Here is a 22,784-nt window from a genome sequence, read left to right as displayed (position 1 = left end):
ATGTAAATTGGCTATATATGCGTTAATAAACATTAACCAAACAAGAGGCCCATGGGCCACATCGCTCACCTGAGGAACAATAGGTATGATAAAATCAGCTCAATGGAGTCATAATACAAACTATCTGGACAATGTACAATAATACATGTAGATCCTGTATAAATAAAATCCATTTTCCCCTGGATATTCTTATGTTTATAATTATTAGTCCCTTTTCTAACAGGATGATTTTATAGTCATATCATATGTTGAGTACTGCAGTTCTCAAAAAGATCCCTAACAATAGTTTATATATGGGATACAAACGTACATCAAACTCTGAACCTTCTCGTGAGGCCTAAGAATTGTCCTGGGGCCAAAGTCTTAACAATTATAAAGAATCATCTGGCTGATTAGTTTCTGAGAAGATTTTTAAAGATTTACCCTATATACTCCTTTGTTAAACTTTGACCCCCCCCCCCCATTGTGGCCCCACCCTACCCCTGGGGATCATTATTTTCACAACTTTGAATCTACACTACCTGAGGATGCTTTCACACAAGTTTCAGCTTTCCTGGCTGATTAGTTTTTGAGAAGAAGATTTTTAAAGATTTACTCTGTTTATTCCTATGTAAAACATCGACCTCCCATTGTGGCCCAAACCTACCCCCAGGGGTCATGATTTTCACAACTTTGAATCTACACTACCTGAGGATGCTTCCACACAAGTGTCAGCTTTCCTGGCTAATTAGTTTCTGAGAAGAAGATTTTTAAAGATTTACTCTATATAATCATATGTAAAACTTCGATCACCCATTGTGGCCCCAACCTACCCCCAGGGGTTATTATTTTCACATCTTTGAATCTACACTACCTGAGGATGCTTCCACAAAAGTTCCAGCTTTGCCGGCGGATTAGTTTCTGAGAAGATTTTTAAAGATTTACTGTATATATGCCTATGTAAAAAGTCAAACCCCCATTGTAGCCTCATCCTACCCCCGAGGGTCATGTTTTTTACAACTTTTATCCTACACTACCTGACGATGCTTCCACACAAGCCTCTGCTTTCCTGGCCGATTAGTTTTTGAGAAGAAGATTTTTAAAATTTACTTATATTCATATGTTAAACTTCGACCCCCCATTGTGGCCCCACCCTACCCCCGGGAATCATGATTTTCACAACTTTGAATCTACACTACCTGAGGATGCTTCCTCACAAGTTCCAGCTTTCCTGGCCGATTAGTTTCTGAGAAGAAGATTTTTAAAGATTTACTTTTTATATTCATATGTTAAACTTCGACCCCCCCATTGTGGCCCCACCCTACCTCCGGGGGTCATGATATTCTCAACTTTGAATCTACACTACCTGAGGATGCTTTCACACAAGTTTCAGCTTTCCTGGCCGATTAGTTTCTGAGAAGAAGATTTTTAAAGATTTACTCTATATATTCATTTGTTAAACTTCGACCCCCCACCCTCAGGTGAGCTAAAAAGGTTAAGTTTACAATTCAATAAGTTGGTTTCTGGAAGAACAGACTTAATTTTCGTAATAAATATTGACAAATTTTTTACTTTTTTAATCTTTAGCTTTTAAGATCTGTGTACAAACATAGAATTGTGAACAAATCTCTGTATCTTGCTTATAATTCGAAGCTTAACACTCAAATATGGTTAGTAAATAGAAATTGTAATATCTTAGATGATGTTATAAAAATGTATAGCAAGACGCCCCCTCAAATTTTTGTTATGCCAAAGGCATTAACAGCCTTTGATTTAATCTATCTAATTCTATTTCAATAGTTTATTTAAATATTTTTTGTAATTTTTATATTTATTTCACACATTGCAGAAATACAATGCATAATTATGATGTTTCAAATATAAAAATTCATAAGTGTTTATTGAACAACTGTATGATTATCAAATTCAATTTCCAAAATACATGTACCTTAAATCTATTAAAATTTATCAAATCAATTTTCTTTTTTAACAGACTAGATTTACACCTCCGAAAATGAAAATTGCAATACCGTATATTGACGATTTTCTAAACAGATGAAATATATCCAACAGATATACAGTCACAATACACATGCAAGAAGAATATTAATGCATAACATTTCACTTTCAAATTTTTTTAAGAAAGTGAAAAAAAAAGAAAACATACCCTGATTTTTCTCTTGCATTTTTGTTAGTGGTAAATCCAGTGCTTTGGGGGGGTTTCCTGTAGTGACAAATAAGAAATGTTTTTTTTTATGTTTGTATTAAAAAATGTTGACCATTTACATTTGCATTTTTGAATAAATTATATAAAAAAAAACCATGCAAGCATTTTTAAAACCAAAAACCAGTTGTGGGCTTTCTATTTGGATCACTATATGCAAACCCTGTACATATACAATGATCATTATCATGATCAAAATGTTTTGTAGAAGACAGTAATCAAGTGTTAAGAATTTTTTTTGTAGAAATGGCCTATGTTACATAATACATGGTTTATAAGGAAGACACATGCATGTGTATGTAAGGACATATCATATGAATGTAAAAGGTAAGCAAAAAGAGAACAGAATAACATGTATTCATAGAAAATGAATCTGTTAAAAGTGGGCTCTGATACAGAAAAATCTGGATTGAAAACATTAAAATCCATTACTGTGATGTAAAAGCACCCATCATAAATAATTAAAACTGACATTTAAATATCTACCAGTAAATAACACTAAATGTGATTCATTCCACACAGCATGATTTTTGTAAAATTCTTACCATAAGCATGTATAAAAACACACCTAAACATATAATAGTTAGTAGTCAAATGTGATTTGATATAAAGAGGAGAACAGCAAAGAAAAATACAGAACAGCCATATTAAACAAGACACCCCCGATGGGCTTAATTATGGTTAAACCAGCCAATGATTTAATCCATTCAATTCTACTAATTAAAAGTATTTGAATAACAAACTATATCAAATTCAATTCACAAAATACCTAGAGGTCTCCTAACTTTGTATTTATTTTTACCAAAGTTAGCTCTGTTTAACCAATCTCAAATGTCAATCAGATTTCCAATATTTAAATTCAAAATAGTAAATATGATTCTTCTCTGCCCTTAACCCTAAAATGGGTGTCATATATTTCATAATACTGGTACAGTTTGACTTTGCTTGGTATACATGTATGATTATATACTCCTTCAGCATATTGTAAGTAAATGCTTTACAAGTTGCTTGTTCCAATCATGCAGGACTGCAAGTTAAATTTCTAAGAAACTTATTTATCTTTACTCTGACATCAGAGTCCAATATTTCAACTCTTTTGAAAGACAAAATTCATTAGTAAATAAGTTTTATATTTGAAGAAACTTCATTATTTAATGCATAATGATTGGTGTGACAATATAAGAATTATGCAAAATAATAGGAAAACTTTAAAAAAAGGAAGGGTTGTATACTTTACAGTAATACATGTATATCAAAGTTCATATTATTAGTGGATATGTTAATATTCTATGAAATCACTACCAGTTAGACTTACATTTCATTTTCAGGCTTGACTTTGCATTTTCTAAAGCAACTATCCAAACTTAATCTGCATGAAAAATTGGTAAAAGTGATGTCTTGATAATTTTTAGCAGGAAAATTGGTTGAAGATCTCTTTTAAAAACATATTGAAAAGAAATACTAAAGATACTTTTAAAGTACATTCTTTTAGGCAAACAAAACTCATCTGTTGAAAATTTAGAGCTTAATTATATACAATGACAACTGAATCCCTACAAAACCTTAAGCCTGCAAAGGATATCTTATGCAGGGATAAGCAAGACTGTGTAACATTATAAACATTTTGATAAATGATGTAGATGATAATGTAGCTAATACTTAATCAACATTCATTGAAATCTGTAAAGCTTATCCACAACCTTCTGACTAAAATAAACCCTTCATTAATTAACATATGTCTGATCAAGTTTATTGTTATGTACATGTAGGTCTGAAATGGGTGCATATTGGATCTACCTTGGATGGCATTTTTTATACTCCATATAAGGTCAATTTTTGTATATACTTTCAATCTTTGAACTGGATCTGGATAACTGATTCATTTCCTTTTTAACCAAAATTAATGAATGTTTAGTGATTGAAATAAATAAGGAAAACTCATTTATGTTCATGTACATCCAACTAAACACATTGCACTGTAACTATTACCTAAACTTTTAACAATGCAACATCGTTCAATAATACGGTTAAAGGATAATTTAAGTGCTAAAGGACACTGATATACCTTGATTTAAACAATATGCATACCAAACCTTCATCTAACTATGCAGAAATTTTTAATGATATTAAAAAAATTGTAAGGAATGATATAATTTCATGCACATTAGATGAGTCTCATTCATTATTACAAAAAATGCCCTTTTGATAGAAAAATATTTACTTTAAAATCTAACATATCAATGCACCCCCTGACATGCCTTATGTCAGTTCTGCTAATTTGAATAAACTGCATCATTGTGTATGTGTTCCACATAAGTCAAATGTGTACTGTGGAATCATTTTTATTCATGGAGTCAATATTCATGGGTAGCCAAAATTTTCTTAGTTCGTGGGAACATAATTTCGTTGGTAGAAAATTCTATTTCGTAAATAAATATTAAACATGTGCTTTTATACGTTCTTTGGGATGTAAATTCATGTGCCAGAGTTACCCACAGAAAGCCAAGAACATTGGTCCCCCATGAACAGTGATAATTCCACAGTAGAATTAATTAAAAGTTTGCACAAGCTAATTAAAGATACATGTATGTTTCAAATTTACTAAAGCCAACTCAAAGTGTTTTGCTTGTTAACAATAGATTACGGTGCATGTTCTCTATTTGTGTTTGCATATCACTCTACATATTAATAAGCAGTCTTTTTTTTATCTATTATAATCAAACGTTGGTGTATACCAGCATCTTTATCTTTGTTTTGTTTTTATTACAAGATGTTTCATTGGAATAATAAAATAAAGATGAATAACTGTATATGCTTTTTATATATTCTGAACTTATCTTTAAGTGATGTCTGGTATATACCAGTAGAAAAAAATTATGCTTATCATCTTTGGTATAAAATTGTTATACACTGTATTAAATCCTACTAATCTACAATAACTTTATTGTTTTATTAATAACAAAACATACATTAGTGAATAGAGTAATAAATAATCTAACGAAAAGTCCTAACCACACAGCATTACATAAACTATATTATGCATATACTATATATAATAATCTCCTACATAAAATGTTAATTCTACAAAAGAATCAATGGAAGACAATAATCCTTAAAACTTACCCTTTGCCATGATCCCTATCTTGAATTTCTATAGAGAGAACAAAAAGAAAACTAAGGCTATACAGATATCTATATTAAACATAAAAAGGTATCTTAAACTGCATAAAGAGCTATTTCTGCATGTACTTTTCTCTATTAAAAACTTAAGTATTTGACACAGAAAGTAATGTTAATATCAGAAAATAACTTTAAGTTCTTGACATCAGAATATTTTTGATGTAAATCAGTAATTTACTAAAGATAGCAGTAGAAGTTCATAAAAAATAATTACCTTCACCTACCCCCTACCCCAGAGAGAGAAATATAATGAACAGTCGTTGTTTTCCTTTTATAATGCCAAAGTTCTATCATTTAAGACGCTGTCATGACAGCACAGCGTTTCCATTCTTGGCAGTTGATATTGGATCAGAAAGCAACAATATTACCAACTAGAGACGAGCTCGTTGCAAGCAACAATTAGGTTTTCCGTCGTAGCTGCGTCATACTTGTGACGTATTACAAAAACTTGATAGCTGACCATAGTACAATATTAGATGTGTAAACACTGAGAAACAAAGTATTATATTTCTGTGACCGCGTAGATTTTACGGTGATAGAGAATTCGTCTGGATCTGCATCGGCCATGTGCAGTACGAACCGGGTGAGGGAATGTTGGCGTAAAGTGTATAAGGTAAATGGTTGGGGCGCGCTGTGGGCCGTAAGCTAAAACGAAGGGTAGGTTTGCCATATTCCCGAAGGTCCACCAGTATACAGTTTCAGAAAAATAAACAGGCAATTGATGCAGGATTCCACATTATTGGACGAGACTCAACGATGGCAACAATTTAACAGACAGACATGTTACAAACAAGTCGGATATGGCCAGAAGTGGCCTCCGGACTCAAGACTCTGGGAGAGTAGGACGTGGCCGGGGCTGGCCGCCGTATTCCAGACTGCGCATTGACAATTGTACATAACTATTTATAAGAATCTTAACAATGAGTATAAATTGCAATTGACAGGTAATGATATAAGTAAGCTGAGTGAAAGGTTCACAGATATAAAATAATTAAATAAACTCAATGAGTCTTTGATGTCCAAGAAATGAAAATCTGATAATTGCACAATGTTGTTTTAAGAGGTTAACAGTCCTTGAGACATGACACTCTGTCTTTTTGAAATCACATAAGGTAAAAAGACCATTGGCAAACGTTTTACTAGCATTTTTACTAGCATGCGGAGATCCTGGAAATTTTACAAGGGGTTTTGAAGAATAATTTTGTATTTCGAGGAGGTGGAACATGCGCGGATCAGAAAATTTTTCCGGGGTGGGGGTTGAAAAGTCAGACGGTTATTTGAGTTTGCCAAGGGATGTCCGAGGCATATTTGGTAAGTTTATAATGTACACGTAATTGAAAGAAATTTCGCTGGGGGGGGGGGGGGGGGGGGGGTCTGGAACCCTTCCCCTTCTAGATCCGCGCACGGAGAAGACCGATGCCGGAAATTTTACTGTACTTTTAACCATTTTTATTTAATTATTCATGTTCATAATTATCAGAAAACCAATATTACCTTTCAAAGCAGTTAAAACTTAAAACTTAAGATACGAACCATATAGTTTTGGTGAGTATTGCGTCCGCGTACGAAAATAATGGCAATTTTCAAGAAATTCGGATGGACGATCTGTGTCCTAGGTCGTCCATCCGATTCTTTTTCTGACTAAAAGCTACAGACCTGCAGTTAGAGATTGTCAAACTCTTATTGATTATGTCAATTTGTTTGTCTCAAAGAATCATTTTTTAAATCAATAAAGTTTTACCTTCAAAAAAAGAAAGAAATCGGGCACAATTTTCAATGTTAGCATTTTACAATTTTATGGTTTAATAAAATTTCAAGAAACAACTCTTCATTGCTTTATCCGAAATATTGCATGAAAAAAATTTACATCGCATTTTTTAAATTACAAAAGGATATTCAAAATGAACTTGGATTAACCTCTAACAAACAGGCATAAAGAGAGACTGAGAACCAATTTCTTCTCTTTTTTTTTTTTTTACATCAAAAGAAATTCAAAAATAAATCAAAATATATTTTTTCTTTGTATGCGTTAATGAAAATGTAGATCAGCAAGGGGTTCTTTTTCGTGCAAGCACCTACTTAACAGATTGTTACACGGGTCTACAACGATGAGAAATATCGTTGTGGCAATATTGTGGGTGAAGGATGAATGTGTAGTTTGTTTTTTTAAGTTTATTTTTGATACATGTAATTATATTTATCTGGATCGGTTATGTTTGTTAATTTGTTTTGTTTATTAAAAGAGGGGAATAAAGAAATGAGTAATTTCCAAACGCGTAGCATCGTTTTTGAAAGTGGGGGGGGGGGGGGGGCAAACTCATCCAACAAATCTTGACAAGAAAAAAAAAACAGATTTTTTTTTTTGAATTTTTCAAAATTTCACTCATAATTTCATAGCATTTCTTTTACATGCTACCAAAATGGGGGGGGGGGGGGGAACTCCATGATAATTCAATTTTTTTTATGTAAATTTTATAAAAATAGTTGCTTCGAGAAAAAGTGGGGAGAGGACATCTTTATGTCATATAACATGTGAAACTGATTTCATTCCACCCACAAGCTTGAAATAATGAAATAATTTTAAGGAAAACAATATAAATAGACGTCATAAATCCCATATCAAACGATATATTACCACTTGATTCTGCGCGTCTTTTTAATGAATTTATAAACAGCGGCAAATTCTCAAATGTATTTTTAAAGGTAATGTTACATGTAGCTGCAAGTCTGTAGACCTTGTATGAAAAATTTCGGATGGTAGTCAATTTTTCCGGGATACAGACCGAGCGGTACATATATGCAGCTAAGGTAACTAAGAATAATTCCAATAAAATACTTTGTTGAGTAATGCAAGCTTTTAAGATTTGTATAAAATATAACACCCAAATACTTTGTCTTACATTCGCTATTTGTAGAACAAGAAGAACCAGTATCAGTCTGACCGGCCTCACCATATACATTGCTGGAATTTTATTGTCCTAGCATTGCATTGCTCTGCATGTACACAATTTCTTTTAAAAATTAAACACTTAAAGTGTTCATCTATATGGCTACACATAACGTACACACGTGATTCAAAATAACCCAGACGGAAAACGGTAAAGAATTCAGTCATTGAGTCTACGTTTTATAGATCTGGTAAGAAAACACATTGCGGGTCTGAATGTTGGTTGATATGTCAATCTATCAATATACAGTTTGTTAATTATTTTCGATTGCTAAGGCTACAGCGTATTTGATGAACATTGAACAACATTTTTTCCATGCCACTTATTTCCATGGAAGATAGCGAATACAAGTATAAAGCATTTATAAAATTTATTTAATTACCTCTTTAGAATTGTGTATGGAATAAATAATTTATAAGTTGCTGCTGAAGGTTGTTTGGTATTTTCGTTTGTAGACGTTTTGCAAGTAAAAAACCTGAAACGCGGGGCAAGTCATAATTAATATCCCTAATAACCGTAACTTAAAACTAGCGGCTTTGGATTCAAATATTATCGTATACGAATATTAAGTTCACTTTTTAAAATCATCTCCACGATGATAATTATATTATATCCATCGCAAATCAGTATGTTCTATCGGGAGCAATCCCGCGTTCGTTTAAATTGCCAGCGTACATTTGTCATGACAGTAATACACATTGTGCTTTATATGACGGCCGTGTATACGTATTGTAGAAAAGTTGAGTTTAATTACCATGCATTGGAACCATTTTATTAACACATCTCCCAGTACTGAAACAATTCAAAATGTCTCTGTTACAGTAACACAGTGGGGCGTTAATCGTGTACGTCTTGCTCTACAAGCACATGCACTGTCGTCTAGGCGACGGCCTGAATACAGCTAGCGTCCTATCGATCGGTTACCTGAGTCTCGTAATGCATCTAAATATAGACAGGGGCACAGTTATGAAACAAACAACAAAAATAAGGTCAAAGAGGTTTATCTATATGAAATGAAAATGTACATATGTATAAAACATTTGGGAATTTTATGTGGAATTATTTTTGCGCGCTACATGTATCAGTTAGTGCATTACAAGAAGCCCTTTCATAACCTCATAAACGTGCGCACCCCCACACAAATGGACCGAACTGACAACAATTGTTTCTGCAAATACTGACTATAAATTACGAAAACATTAAATTAAATACTATAGAAGGATTCAAAATTAATTTCTTTACAACTTTGCTTAAATAATGCATTAGAAATGTTTATTCCTTTTTAAGTTATTGATAAGAAACTTAGGACGCCTCAAACTCCCTAATTATAAGGGCCAGCCCCTTTTTCGGTATACCGAATGAAAGGTCTGGGTAAGACCAAGAACTTTTAAAATACATGTTATAACAAATTTTTATCAGGTAGAAAACTAACACGGAAAATACGCGAATTTTTTTGATTTTTTTTCTTACCTTTGTTTCAACATCTATACCTTCCCTTTTATTTGCATTTAAATAATAAATAAAATATATCTCGCACAAATTCAATGTATTAGCTTCCAAACCAGCCCATCTTTGAGACTCTGCCAGTCATCGTTAAAGCTAAACCCCCTGGACAAAAGAAGTTGTTAAATTTTACTTAAAGGGGAATAACTCAAAACCGGATAGGGATTTTCCGCAACTAAAATATGCAACGACAACATCACGCGGCATGTTATCAGTCCTGAAACTTTCAAAACAATCAGTGAACAAACGAGCGAGATATTAAGGATCAAAGTTGGCGTCTAGAAGAAAAAAAAAAATAATAAGAAATTTGAAAAATTTTTCAGAATAATAGTAAGGTTTTCCGCTGAGAGCGGAAAACCTTAATGATGTTGTCATATAGTGACTTCACTAACTTAGAATTTTTTTTATACCTCAGACCATCCAATTTGAGCATGGTTGGTAAATAAATATCTGCAACCATCCAACTTTGGCATTTTAGACCAAGACTATTGGATTTTGGGACATGTCAAAACTAACAACACTCATATTTACATTTTTTACCTGTCTTGTCTACAAATGTGACTAATTTCTAAAAATCCCTTTGTCATCCTTCATCCTTATGGGTAAGATCAGATTAATAACATGTATTCTGTTAACAGTTACAACTTTGGTGAATTTTGATTTTTGCTGATAACATTATAGTTAAACAGTGTTCAATGTTTGTAATGTCAAAATTAAACTTATAATTGAAACTTTGACCTCCCTGTCTGGTAATGGTGTTTTGAATACCATTATGATTGCTTAATTTCCAAACACTTTACATGCAAAACAAATATTGAATGTAAATTTCGAAGTACATGTATATCCACATCTTGAACTATATCCACATCTAACCAATACTAGTGCATGTAATGTCACATTGCCCATCTCAGCAGAAACTAAATTTGCTTTCCAATAACTTGATTCAATAGAAGTGTTAATTTTAAATTCAAACAAATTAAATTGGTACCAAATCATAAGGTGCTTTCCTCTGGATTTGCCTTTATTGCCAATTGCTGGAACACTCGTTTCAGCAAGCAATTGTGGCAACACATTTACCCTGAATGCCGATTAGGAAACAATATAATGTCCAGGTTATTATATTCTACAAAACTGGAATTTCTGTAACTATGTCCTCACTGAAGCATTGTGACATTGTCGATTGTATTATTAACGTCACTGACAATTTCCCGTTGACCTTGCTGCGTGGCAACATAAATGGAAAGCACCCATACTTAAGCCCTTCAGTTTAAACACGTACTCCAATACAGTCTTTTACTAGAGAATAAATATAAAGTAAAACTTGCTTGTAAGTTAGTTTTTAAGGGACTATACAAATGTATATCCATATATGGGTAATGAGGAAAGGAAAACTTCATTACATCACAAATTTCCTTACATCTGGGTTTCTGATAAACCTTTTTTTTATGTATGTTAAGTTGGTTAATTTTAATTTCAGTCAAATGTTTTTGAACTATGATAAACGTCTGGCTATTGAAAATATTTTTTCATTACAAATCATGCAGTTTCTATAACATAAACAGATAAATTTGCCCTCAGAATAAAAGACTTCATTCAATATAATTGCAAAGTTCAGCCATACAAACAGAACATCATAAGATGCATGAACTAAAGCATTTCCCAAATGAATTGAAAGACAGTAGAAGAAAATGATTGAGTTAACTACTTAATTCAAAGAAATGAAGAGAAAAAAAACATGATATGGATACAGAGATATTGAAGAAGTCAAGATAGTTTAGCATGAAGATTGAGCACTTAAAATTTTGAAATTTGGTAAGAAAGAGAAGTGAATTATCTGCATCTGCTTAATCACAGTTTGACTACTATGCTTTCAACTTCTTAATTGAAACATTCATCATGCATGTAATGCAACTTATTTTTCTCAAGACATACACAAATTTCCAAACCTCCTGATTTCACTATGAAAACATGTTTATACGTCAAGTATCAAGCAATTTTTGAATAAGGTGTATATGACCCATTATGTTTCACTGTACAAATGATAAACAAGTGAAAACAAAATAGGCCTTTGAGTGCAGCACATTTGACACAAGTCGCATAGCAGAGAATAACTGACCTTCTTGCAGATAAACAAAAATTAATTAACATTTACATTTAGCAAATTCAATGGAGAAATCACCCTACACTAAAAAAAGAAGAAAAAGATAACCCAATGCTTTAATCATTAAGCCTGAAGCAACCACGTATCAGATGCAACATGCGTGCAGAGTTTTACCTTACCCAGGATGCATATTTTGTGTTTTGTTCACGGATCTATATATGGATCATGAGCCATAAGTGTTCAAAACTTCATTATACAAGTGTTTATATGTCGTCACTAGTGTCATCAGCAATACAGATAATTAAAACAGACTTGAAGACCAAGCTGTATTATATTTGATTAGGTGCTTAAAACCTTTTGATATTCAAATATATTGTACAAGCAGATGTTTTTAGTGGGGATAAAATTTTGTTAGTAATCTAAAAATTGTAATAATTGTTTCTTGGAGATTAAATTGCATTTTTAAATGCAATGAACAAAACATGACAATGTCAATAATTTGTAAGAGTATTAAAATTAAACTTTGTTGATTAAAAAAAATCAACAAAATATATAAATTAAAACAAGTCAGGATCTAAGAAATGTTTTCAAAATGTATCTAAGGCCAGAAGATTTTGTCAATATTGTTTGATTTTAAGATTGTACATGAGCAAAATCTTTCTGCTTGTTAAAGAAAAAATGTCTACTGCATGGTTAATATGAACTGTTCTCTAGAATTTATGTAAGGATGTTCAAACCAAAATGAATAACCAAAAGCAAAAACCAACATTGATTTAAATGTTTCAGCTTTCAGATCCCTTATAGGTACATGTATTTGATCAATCATTACTTTTTGATGCTAATAAATATCAATTTTCATCTGAAGTGTTGATTTGTTTAAATAAAAGCAAACAGTTTGAATGCAACATCAGTTCTTAAATAAAATGATGATAAAATTATGACATTTTCTAAATCATTTATTTCAAAGACATAAAAAGCAATAAAAATCAAAACATTTCTACACAATATGCAAATAGTAGAATAATCACCTTAACAAGAGCTGGAATAAAAAATAAATATTTTCAAAGAAATTAAGTCTAAATGTTTAAAATGAAACTCCCTACTCAGGATATTTTCAATACCTATGTTCTTGAACTTTGCTAAATTGCACCTTTAAAAATCATCAAATAAGACAGCCAGTCGACATTCCAAGGAGGAAGTCTTATTCTTCCAAAATACAATAACAATTTTGAGAGCCTTTTAGTTCCCATTACCAAAGGTAACTTGAAGAAATACATAAGTTGATGTTCAAACTATAATGTTTGAGCATACCATCAGTCTTGACACAAAATTTAATCTTTTAAATTCTAAATTTTTCTTCATTGCACACAAAAGCCACAACTAGTGCTACAATCTGAATTAGACTTGTCCTCTTAGATTCATCATCATCATCATCATCAACTGGTTTACAAGCATGTCATGAAGTTCCCTTCTTTTTAATACAAATCTATTTTACACTCTGTGAAAATCCATGCACTTAGCAAGTTTACCTCTGTCAAATTTTGAAATAAAAACAGTAAGTACATGAATACATACAGCACACTAAGTTATAACAATTGATATGACAAACAACATTTATATCTTATAGCTATCTATCATAATAGTCAAAAAATGATTCTTTATTCCTTAAATCAATGATATCTACAATTCAAAGAATCAATCTTCCACAATCTGCATGGATAAATGAAGTTACAGAAATATTCATCTTACATCATTTAAAAACATTGTATAACACACCATAAACCTAGAGTGTATCCCATAAAACAGCCAAAACAGATTGATGATGTATAAAGAAGTTAGCTCATAAGCTAGCTAGGCCTTTTAATCTAAGATCAATAGACAAGCACATGAACATGCCGACTGGTACTGTACCAGTTATCGGCTAAGACCAGTTATCGGCTAAACTGAGGGTTCGGGTTTATAGCATGCGACTATCCGAGATTTTTTAATTCAGTCATCTGTTTCGAATAAAGAAAAGTAAGTTTGCTTGAAAACTTTCTTGAATATGTTTTAAACATGAGCTTTAACTATCATTGTTTACTGCTGATTTACATCTTTGCACTTTCAGCCATGGGGAAAGTGACGTAATAAGTTAAAAATAGAATATTACCTCCTTGTGATACGTTTTATATCCCTTCTTTGATTTGACATATAATATCAATACATATAAAATTTCTACACAAAAGAAATTCACTAAATTCTGAGAGATTCATGGCGCAGTTGAACGCCTGATTGCACAATTATGTATTGAACAGCATACGTTTTTATGTATTACCGTATGATGATAAACGGATAATTTTATGAGTTTTGTTTATGTATAGTAACCCCTACGACCTGTAGGCTGACCCCGCATGGACATAATTCAATTTAAACTTTGTAGAATATAAAATCAACATGGAAAGGGATTTTACTGTGTTATTATCACAAAGCCGATAACTGGTACAGTAAATCGTAAAAACTCGGCAAATTCGGAGCGTGCTAAATAGCACAAAAACAAAATGTTTGAGTTCTAAATGATGATATAATCTAACAGACTGATAAATCAGGAGTTCGCCATTTAAAATATGTCAAGTTTTATTCAAATATATCAAGAAATAAGGAAACACGAAAAGAAAACGTAAAATTATAGCCGATAAATGGTACAGTGCCAGTAGAGCTCCAGTTTATATATCTTAAAAGATATATGAAAGTCTTAATGAGCAAGTATACAGAATACAACATATATATATACACACAATGACATACAATGACATGTCACTCTACTCAAGAATACACCATTAACATCTATGATACAATATAAGGTTTTTGAATCTTATGTAAATTTTGAATTGACTGCAGGTAGCAATAATTTGAAATTGTCAGTTAGAAATGTACCATATTACATCATTTTTCTAATTATTTTAAAATTTAAAATGTTGAAAATATCTTTTAGTACCTTTTATCTGGTTTTGCACTGTCTAAATAAGACATTAAAAAATATACAAGCATGTACCAGTACTTATTGTGATTTTCAGACTTCATCAAACCATATTAGCTAAATGTTAGAATGATTAGAATATTATCCAGTTATATGCAACTACCAGGTATATTTCAAGAATCCCTAATGTCAAAGTCTTGCTAATTAGGCTTCATTTCTTTAATGCTTTACTATCATTATCATACATTTATATTCATTAATAGACTTATGATGAGATATGACAAATGCAAATTTTTCTTTCAAATGAAAATTAGTTTACCTCCGTAAAGAACAATACCAGGTATTAAAAACTAGTACTGTTTTCACCAAGATGATTTTTTCATCGATTCTGATTTCTCTTTGACAGAATCGTAATTTTTGAGTTAAAGTTTTAGATACTCTTATTGTCTTTGATTTAACACGACAACAAAACAGTTGTGGTTGATTTTTTTTTAATGCATATGAATTATACTGCATAGTTATATAACCATTAATCTGTGCTTAATAATTTTTTTTGAGAGCCTATTAAAGAACAATGGTATATATGGCAATCTTATCAAAAGTGGCTGGTCCTCTAGAGAATATAGTTATGCATCAATCTGCTTATTTCATAATTCAGTTTAAAAAAACAAAACATTCCACAACCTTAGACAAAAACATTGTATGAATTGTACTGGTATTTGTCAAATTAAACATATTTCACTTAAACATCTATCATTGTAAAGTAAGATGAACCCTAATGATCATTAAGTATCCACAAAGATATAAAAATTCTATAGAGTAAATCATAAATGCAATTTGTTTAAGGACTTGTATGCTGGTGATGATGTTTTATTCACAGATGAAGGAAAAATTATTTGAAATGTGCTGATCAAGTCCTTTCTTGAATATATCTTTTATTATAGATGTTAATCTGAAATCAAATGACAAAAATATTGCTCCAATGCAAGTAGAGTTCTGACAGACATCTGAACTTACGTATATTGAAATCTTATCAATACATGTATTATTCAACAAAAGGTTCGATACCAACAAAATATATCAATACAATGTCATGTATTATGCAACAAAAATGTCCAATACCAACAAAATACAACAATTGCATTTAAACAAAAAATTCAAATGTTACAAAATCTGAAACTTTATTTAGATATAAAGAAAATAAAGCCTTCAAAAGTCTCTTTCAAAAAGGCAAAGTTAACTTATGGCCAATATTATAAAAAAATCAAGCACATTGTACAATTATTCTACTGTTCCAATGGGCACAATTTACCACTGGACAAAAATTGAAGAGTGTCTAGAGCATTAATTTCAAACGGATAGACATAGATACAACATATGTGAATGGCATGCCGAAGGAGTAAATTCACAATGCATGGTGAAAAAAGCAATTCTTATAAGCTAGGTAGTTAATATATCAAAACACCATTCTTCTTGTTGTTTAAAGATCAATGACACTTGCCTTAAGATTGATCAAATTACAATTTTACATGACTTTTATCTTATTTAACAAAGAGTGACACTTTAATATAAACAGAATAAGCCTTCCAATAAAGAACATAATTATCAAAATACACTGTATTATAAAAGCAAGAGGCAGTATAGGATTTTAATTCCTATTACCATTGGAAAAACAATCCTTATACAATTACAATACATTGTACAATAAATATTTGAAGTTAAGCCCCAAAAGCAGAAATTAAATTCCAGTAAGAAGAATGCTTCTGTAGGTATTATTATATTCCATGCAAAATATGCTTGCTTTATATGTATCCATACATGCTAATACTTTAATTATATAGTTGACCACTGACTTCATTACTTATTATATAAAATTGATGTAGCTTGATTTACTAAGTGATCAAACATGCTTGCACAATACCATATATACCAAATGTGATGTCAGCAATGAACAATTTCACACTTTCCCCTAATTTGCAAAAGAATACATTCCTACAGATGTAACTTGAATAAATATAACTTAACAAACATGATATTAGAAAACAATAATGAAATGGTAATGGAAAAGAAAATTGTACTTATTAGTTATTGTGAATTCTGAAATACAGTCAAACCTGGGGGTGGGGTGGGGTTACTTCTAGATGGTTATTCATAAACTGCCAATCAATCAAATTAGGCCAGAATATACCTATAGTAAAATTTTTATACTTTAAAAGTATTTTAATTTATTGTCCCAGCTTTAAAAAACAATTCAATCATACCTGTATTTCAATAAGTATATTACAAATTGAATTTATTTAGAGTGGATGCAGATCTTGCAAAATATACAGATCAATTGACATATCTTGATGACATTAAGATAGTGTCTCAAATACAAACCGCTAAGTAGGTATATTTTAATTTTAATTCAAAATGTGTTTCATGGTTTGGAGTGACCATTGATTTTAGGTGGCTATTTGACAGATTTGGCTGTTCATACTGAAATCGTGTTAAAAATGCAATATCTTCTGCTCCAAGTATTTAAGTTCTAAATACACTGAATTTATATAAAAAAAAATTTACCCCTAGAACCAGCTATAATTTCATTTTCTTCAACTATTGGTTGTTGGCCTAAATTAGACATTCAAATAATAATTTTAAAATGGCACAAAATAGCCAATGATGCTGGTTTTTCCATGTTACCTCCAGTTGTCAACACAAATGTCTAACATTATATATGATTATTGATTTTATACGGAGCTTCATGCATAGACTGAATGCAATTTTTAAAATTTGAATAGCAGTAAGATATTCTATGCATGTTGTAACTAACCTTGCCTATGTTTTTGTGAAAGATTTAAAATCCTTATACAAGTTTTATATAATGGTAGCTTGAACCCATGTGTATGAATTTGGTGCATTTTTTTTTTACTAGAATGCTGCATATAGAAATTAAAGCATAAGTTTATACATTCAAATACTGATCAATGGTATTGTGCACACTTTGATGTTTCATGTCTCATTAAAAGAACTGTTCAGCCAAGGCTTATTATCTGAAGCAAAGATAAATTTGTCATTGACATGGTCATGAGGTCACAGATGTTAAGAATGTTGCTATTTAAAATGCAATACTGTAGTTAATTTGCTTCTCTTATCTCTCCCGCTATCTCCTTTTAATGCAAAGCATCTAAATTTCATGCATGTAGGTATGAAATATATAAACAGCATTCAAACCTTTTTCTACTTGTTCCAGATCAATCTTAAATAGAATAGAATGTGAGATGATACAAATGAACCAAGAAATTCAGTTGAACATACACTATATATAACGTAATGGATTCATAACCAAAGGCACACATTATAGCCCACAGCTTTCAACAAAAGGGTACTATATTAACCATCAAGCTTTGTACTATATTAACCATCAAGCTTTTACATGCTTTTTTTTTTTTATTATGGTCACATGGATTGTTTATTGGTGACACATGTAAACAGGCACTGTACTTATTTCAATTAAAGCATTGCGTTCTCAGAAAAGTTTTCCCAATTCATGTATTCTACATATAACCACTAAATTTTTATGATATTGTTGGTCTTGAAATCCTACAGCAACACTACTGTCCAGACGGTAAAAATGGGGTGTTTTCCATGGCTCTCTCTGGGATCCCTGTGTGACCAATTCAAGAAGGAAATATTAATGATTTAGTGGGACGAAACAATCAAGACAAAAGGGTTTTGACAATAAAGCAGGCAGTACGTCACATATCAGTTTAAACTAGTATACATTTCATCATTTGCAAAGGTTGCAAAAATAATTCACCTGAACATGATTAAACTGTACTAAAGATTAAGAAAATGGCAATATAATTAATTAAAACAAGACAACAATGAGATGGTGACCATCTCAAAGGGCCCCACTTACATATTGGACAACAATGAAAAGAATTTCAGTGAATTTTGCTTTGACCTTGACCTATAACTTTGAAAATTTCAACATGGCATAGAACGTCTAATTCAATATCATGTACCGCTTACATACAGGAATTTTTGTTCAATCTGAACAGATTAACCAAATGGGAAATAATCTATATATAGCCTAGGACTAATTATAAAGAGATCTACTAAGGCTTTCACATTGACTTGGTTCAAGGTCACTACACACCATTAACCAAAAAGCTCTGTTTAAGTAAATCATTAGCCAAAAAAAGACTAAGTGGAGAGTATGTATATGTTCTTAAAGAAGGGTTTTTGTTTGATCTGATAAGACCTTAACATTTAATCTACAAACATCATATAAAGTCACTGCATTCCCTTTAATCAAAGGCACTATGTGAGTGAAGTATGAGCAAGATTGGATGAAAGGGACAGAAGATGTGCTCTGGACAAGGACTTTTCACACAATTCTGCTATGACCTTTACTTGGGACCTCAAAAATTAGTTCCAAGGTCCCTACACACCAGTTTTTCATAAGCTCTGTTTATTTTAAGTATGAGCCAAATAGGGGTAAGTTGATAGTATATATGCTCTGAAAAAAGGATTTTTGCATGGTCCGATATGACCTTGATCTACAAACTTTGTTCAAGGTCTACTTCACACCCTAAGACCATAGACACTATGTGATTGAAGTATTAGCCAGATTAGACCAAGGGGAGAGAAGATATGCTCCAGACAAGGTTTTTATTTATAATTCTGCTATGACCTTAACCTTTGACCTAGAAACCTGGTTCAAGGTCACTGCAAACCCTTTACCCAGAGGCACTTGGTGGGTGAAATATGAGCCATGCGGGCATGTTAAGGCTTCCCAATTGATTTTACAGTGATCTGTAGAAAGTCACTTGTCTGTACTTCATACGATATGACGTCATAATTAACTTTGATGTCACGATCTGCATTCCTGTTGATAGTTCTCAGGGAATGTATCTTATCGTTAAAGGTGAATTATATCAAATCAGTAAAAAAACCGCATGTTTTCTTTACATAGATGCTGCCGTTAATGCTAGACGTACAGAATTCATTCATATTAAAAATTAGTTTCAAAAAATCGGCAGTTTTAAAGCTTTGTTTTAAGTAAAAGACTATTCATAAACATTTGGTTTGGAGACTCTCCCCGCTACATGTGAACAACTGAATGAAGAAATTTTAATGCATGTAAAAACCAGTTGGCGCATGTGAAAGATCAACACAATTTTAGAATATTTTTAATTAAAATTCGTAAAGAATGTAAGTACCAATGTGATTTGTAAATTGCTTTTGATTAGTAAAAATGTGCATTATTTTGATGATTTTGTGGAATGTTTCAACAATATCTTTGATAAACAAAATATCTATTTCAAGCCCAAGCTAGAATTTCAATGTATATGAGATAACAAAGGATTTTTCTTTAAAATAATTATGATTAAATGTCATTAATCACCTGTGCCGATGCGATTTAAATAGATCATGAAAAATGCATCAAATATAATGTTTAACATCGTTGTCAATAAATGTAACAAAGATTTTAAGAAATACTCCTATTAAAGTATTTTTGGGATGATTCAAATAATATCATTTTCCAGTAGTATATTAGCAGCGGGACGCCTTAACATTGCTGCGCAGATTGGGCCAAGGGTAGAGAAAAAATGCTCTGGACAAGCCATCTTGGACGGACAGACTGATAACTATAGGGTGCCCGCAGAGTGGGGCCCTTATAATTATTTGAATTTTTTCAATGACTAGGTGATGGATAATATGTCACCAACATGAGTAAAATGATGACGGAAATGTCAGGCAAAGTCAAATGTAGTTGAATTCAGTATGAGAAATGAGATCTATAGCTTATACCTCCAAGTTTAGATGAATGATACATTTCTATAAAAAAGTCCTTCAATGATGATCAAAACAGACAATGATGGTAGATAAAACCCCCAGGATTAAAAAAAAATGGACAAAAAATTAGAAAAAATCAGATATATGACTAAAAAGCTCTGTATCAAATGTTTATTTTTTTTTTTTACAAGATTAGTTATTTTCAAATTTTGTCCAAGAACAATCAAAAGGTCACATGTTGAGTACAACACACAAAGGCCGATGGGCGACATTGCTCAATTGAACAACAACAGCCAAACTAGACTCTTGTTGCTATAGCAACAAAAACTTCTTCTGTTTCTCATGTATTAATCTGTACAAAAAATCCATTTCTCTTGTAAACAGAAAATGGATAAATCATATACTGTAAAGGAATTCCCAAGAAATAAACAAAACAATAAGACAATTAAAATGTCAATTTCTTAGTACTTTCTGTGACGACCGGAAGTTACACCGGATCATACAGAACATTGTAAACATAACTTCATACACTGTTTTGTCTTTTCTCAAAGTTTGCATGGATGTTCAGGTTTTTGTTAGTTATAATATCTCGTTGAGAAAAGGTTTTTGTCTAGGGACATGAAACAAACAAACAGAAGTAATTTAAGAAATTGAAAGTAGATATTTTAGTACATTTACCTATGGTACGTTACTGTTCATCATATAGAGTAAAATGTTAAAAAAAATCTCAAGAAAAAAAAAAAAATTCTATTGCTTGAATGCTTTGAGTGAGAACCAGAAGTGACGTATGACCAAATGAAAAATATTAAACATATGTTCAATCAAATGTCCATTATCCATATATTTGTATAAGTTTTGTGCCTTGATTTCTCACAGTTTCTGAGATCTTGTGGGTAATCTGTTTTTAAAAAAGAAGGCTACCCAAGTTATTTGAGATGTCTGACCAGAAGTAGAACTTTTTTTGTTTTTTTACCATGTGTAGATGACCTTTTGTATTTCTATAGTTTAAATGTAACTTCCATGCCAAATAACCAAATTATTTAAAAAAAATCAAAATTGGGTGTACTTCCTGTGACGACCGGTGTCATATAATATTTTGATACCGCGAAATATTGAACCCGGGTTCAATATATTATGCGATATTATGAACCCGGGTTCAAAATATCGCTGCGATATATTGAACCCCCCAATAAAATATTGAACCCCGGGTTCAAAATATTATGGCCGCGATATTTTGAAACCCTATCGAATTTTCATTGCTCTTGGAGAGGGGGTTCAAAATATTATGGCTGCGATATATTGAACCCCCTACTGTTTCCAATTTCCTTTGGAGAGGGGGTTCAAAATATTATGGCTGCGATATTTTGAATCCCCTACTTATTTCCAATTCCCATTGGAGAGGGGGTTCAAAATATTATGGCCGCGATATTTTGAATCCCCCTCTATTTTTTTTTGCTATTGGAGAGGGGGTTCAAAATATTATGGCTGCGATATTTTGAACCCCCTACTTATTTCCAATTCCCATTAGAGAGGGGGTTCAAAATATTATGGCTGCGATATTTTGACCCCCCTACCTATTTCCAATTCCCATTGGAGAGGGGGTTCAAAATATTATGGCCGCGATACTTTGAATCCCCCTCTATTTTTTTTTGCTATTGGAGAGGGGGTTCAAAATATTATGGCTGCGATATTTTGAACCCCCTACTTATTTTCAATTACCATTGGAGAGGGGGTTCAAAATATTATGGCTGCGATATTTTGAACCCCATACCTATTTCCAATTTCCTTTGGAGAGGGGGTTCAAAATATTATGGCTGCGATATTTTGAATCCCCTACTTATTTCCAATTCCCATTGGAGAGGGGGTTCAAAATATTATGGCTGCGATATTTTGAACCCCCTACCTATTTCCAATTCCCATTGGAGATGGGGTTCAAAATATTATGGCCGCGATATATTGAACCCCCTACTTAATTCCAATTCCCTTTGGAGAGTGGGTTCAAAATATTATGGCCGAGATATTTTAAATCCCCCTCCATTTTTTATTGCTATTGGAGAGGGGGTTCAAAATATTATGGCTGCGATATATTGAACCCCCTACTTATTTCCA

General features: G+C 32.0%; 1 protein-coding gene across 1 annotated transcript in view; it reads right to left on the bottom strand.

Annotated features, from left to right (window-relative positions):
- LOC128191391 (uncharacterized) overlaps nt 1–22,784 on the bottom strand; it is a 65,883-nt gene that overhangs the window by 15,216 nt on the left and 27,883 nt on the right. The window contains exons 8-10 of the mRNA XM_052863452.1: nt 5,327–5,354; nt 3,519–3,572; nt 2,147–2,203 (exon numbers count right to left, since the gene is read on the bottom strand). Of these exons, the coding sequence (XP_052719412.1) occupies nt 2,147–2,203; nt 3,519–3,572; nt 5,327–5,354 (139 nt within the window). The remainder of the gene's footprint in view (nt 1–2,146; nt 2,204–3,518; nt 3,573–5,326; nt 5,355–22,784) is intronic.

This window comes from Crassostrea angulata, chromosome 7 (genome assembly GCF_025612915.1).
Source record: "Crassostrea angulata isolate pt1a10 chromosome 7, ASM2561291v2, whole genome shotgun sequence".
Lineage (NCBI taxonomy): Eukaryota > Metazoa > Mollusca > Bivalvia > Ostreida > Ostreidae > Magallana > Magallana angulata.
Note: the sequence above shows the minus strand (reverse complement) of the source record. Positions and strands in the feature narration are given on the sequence as shown.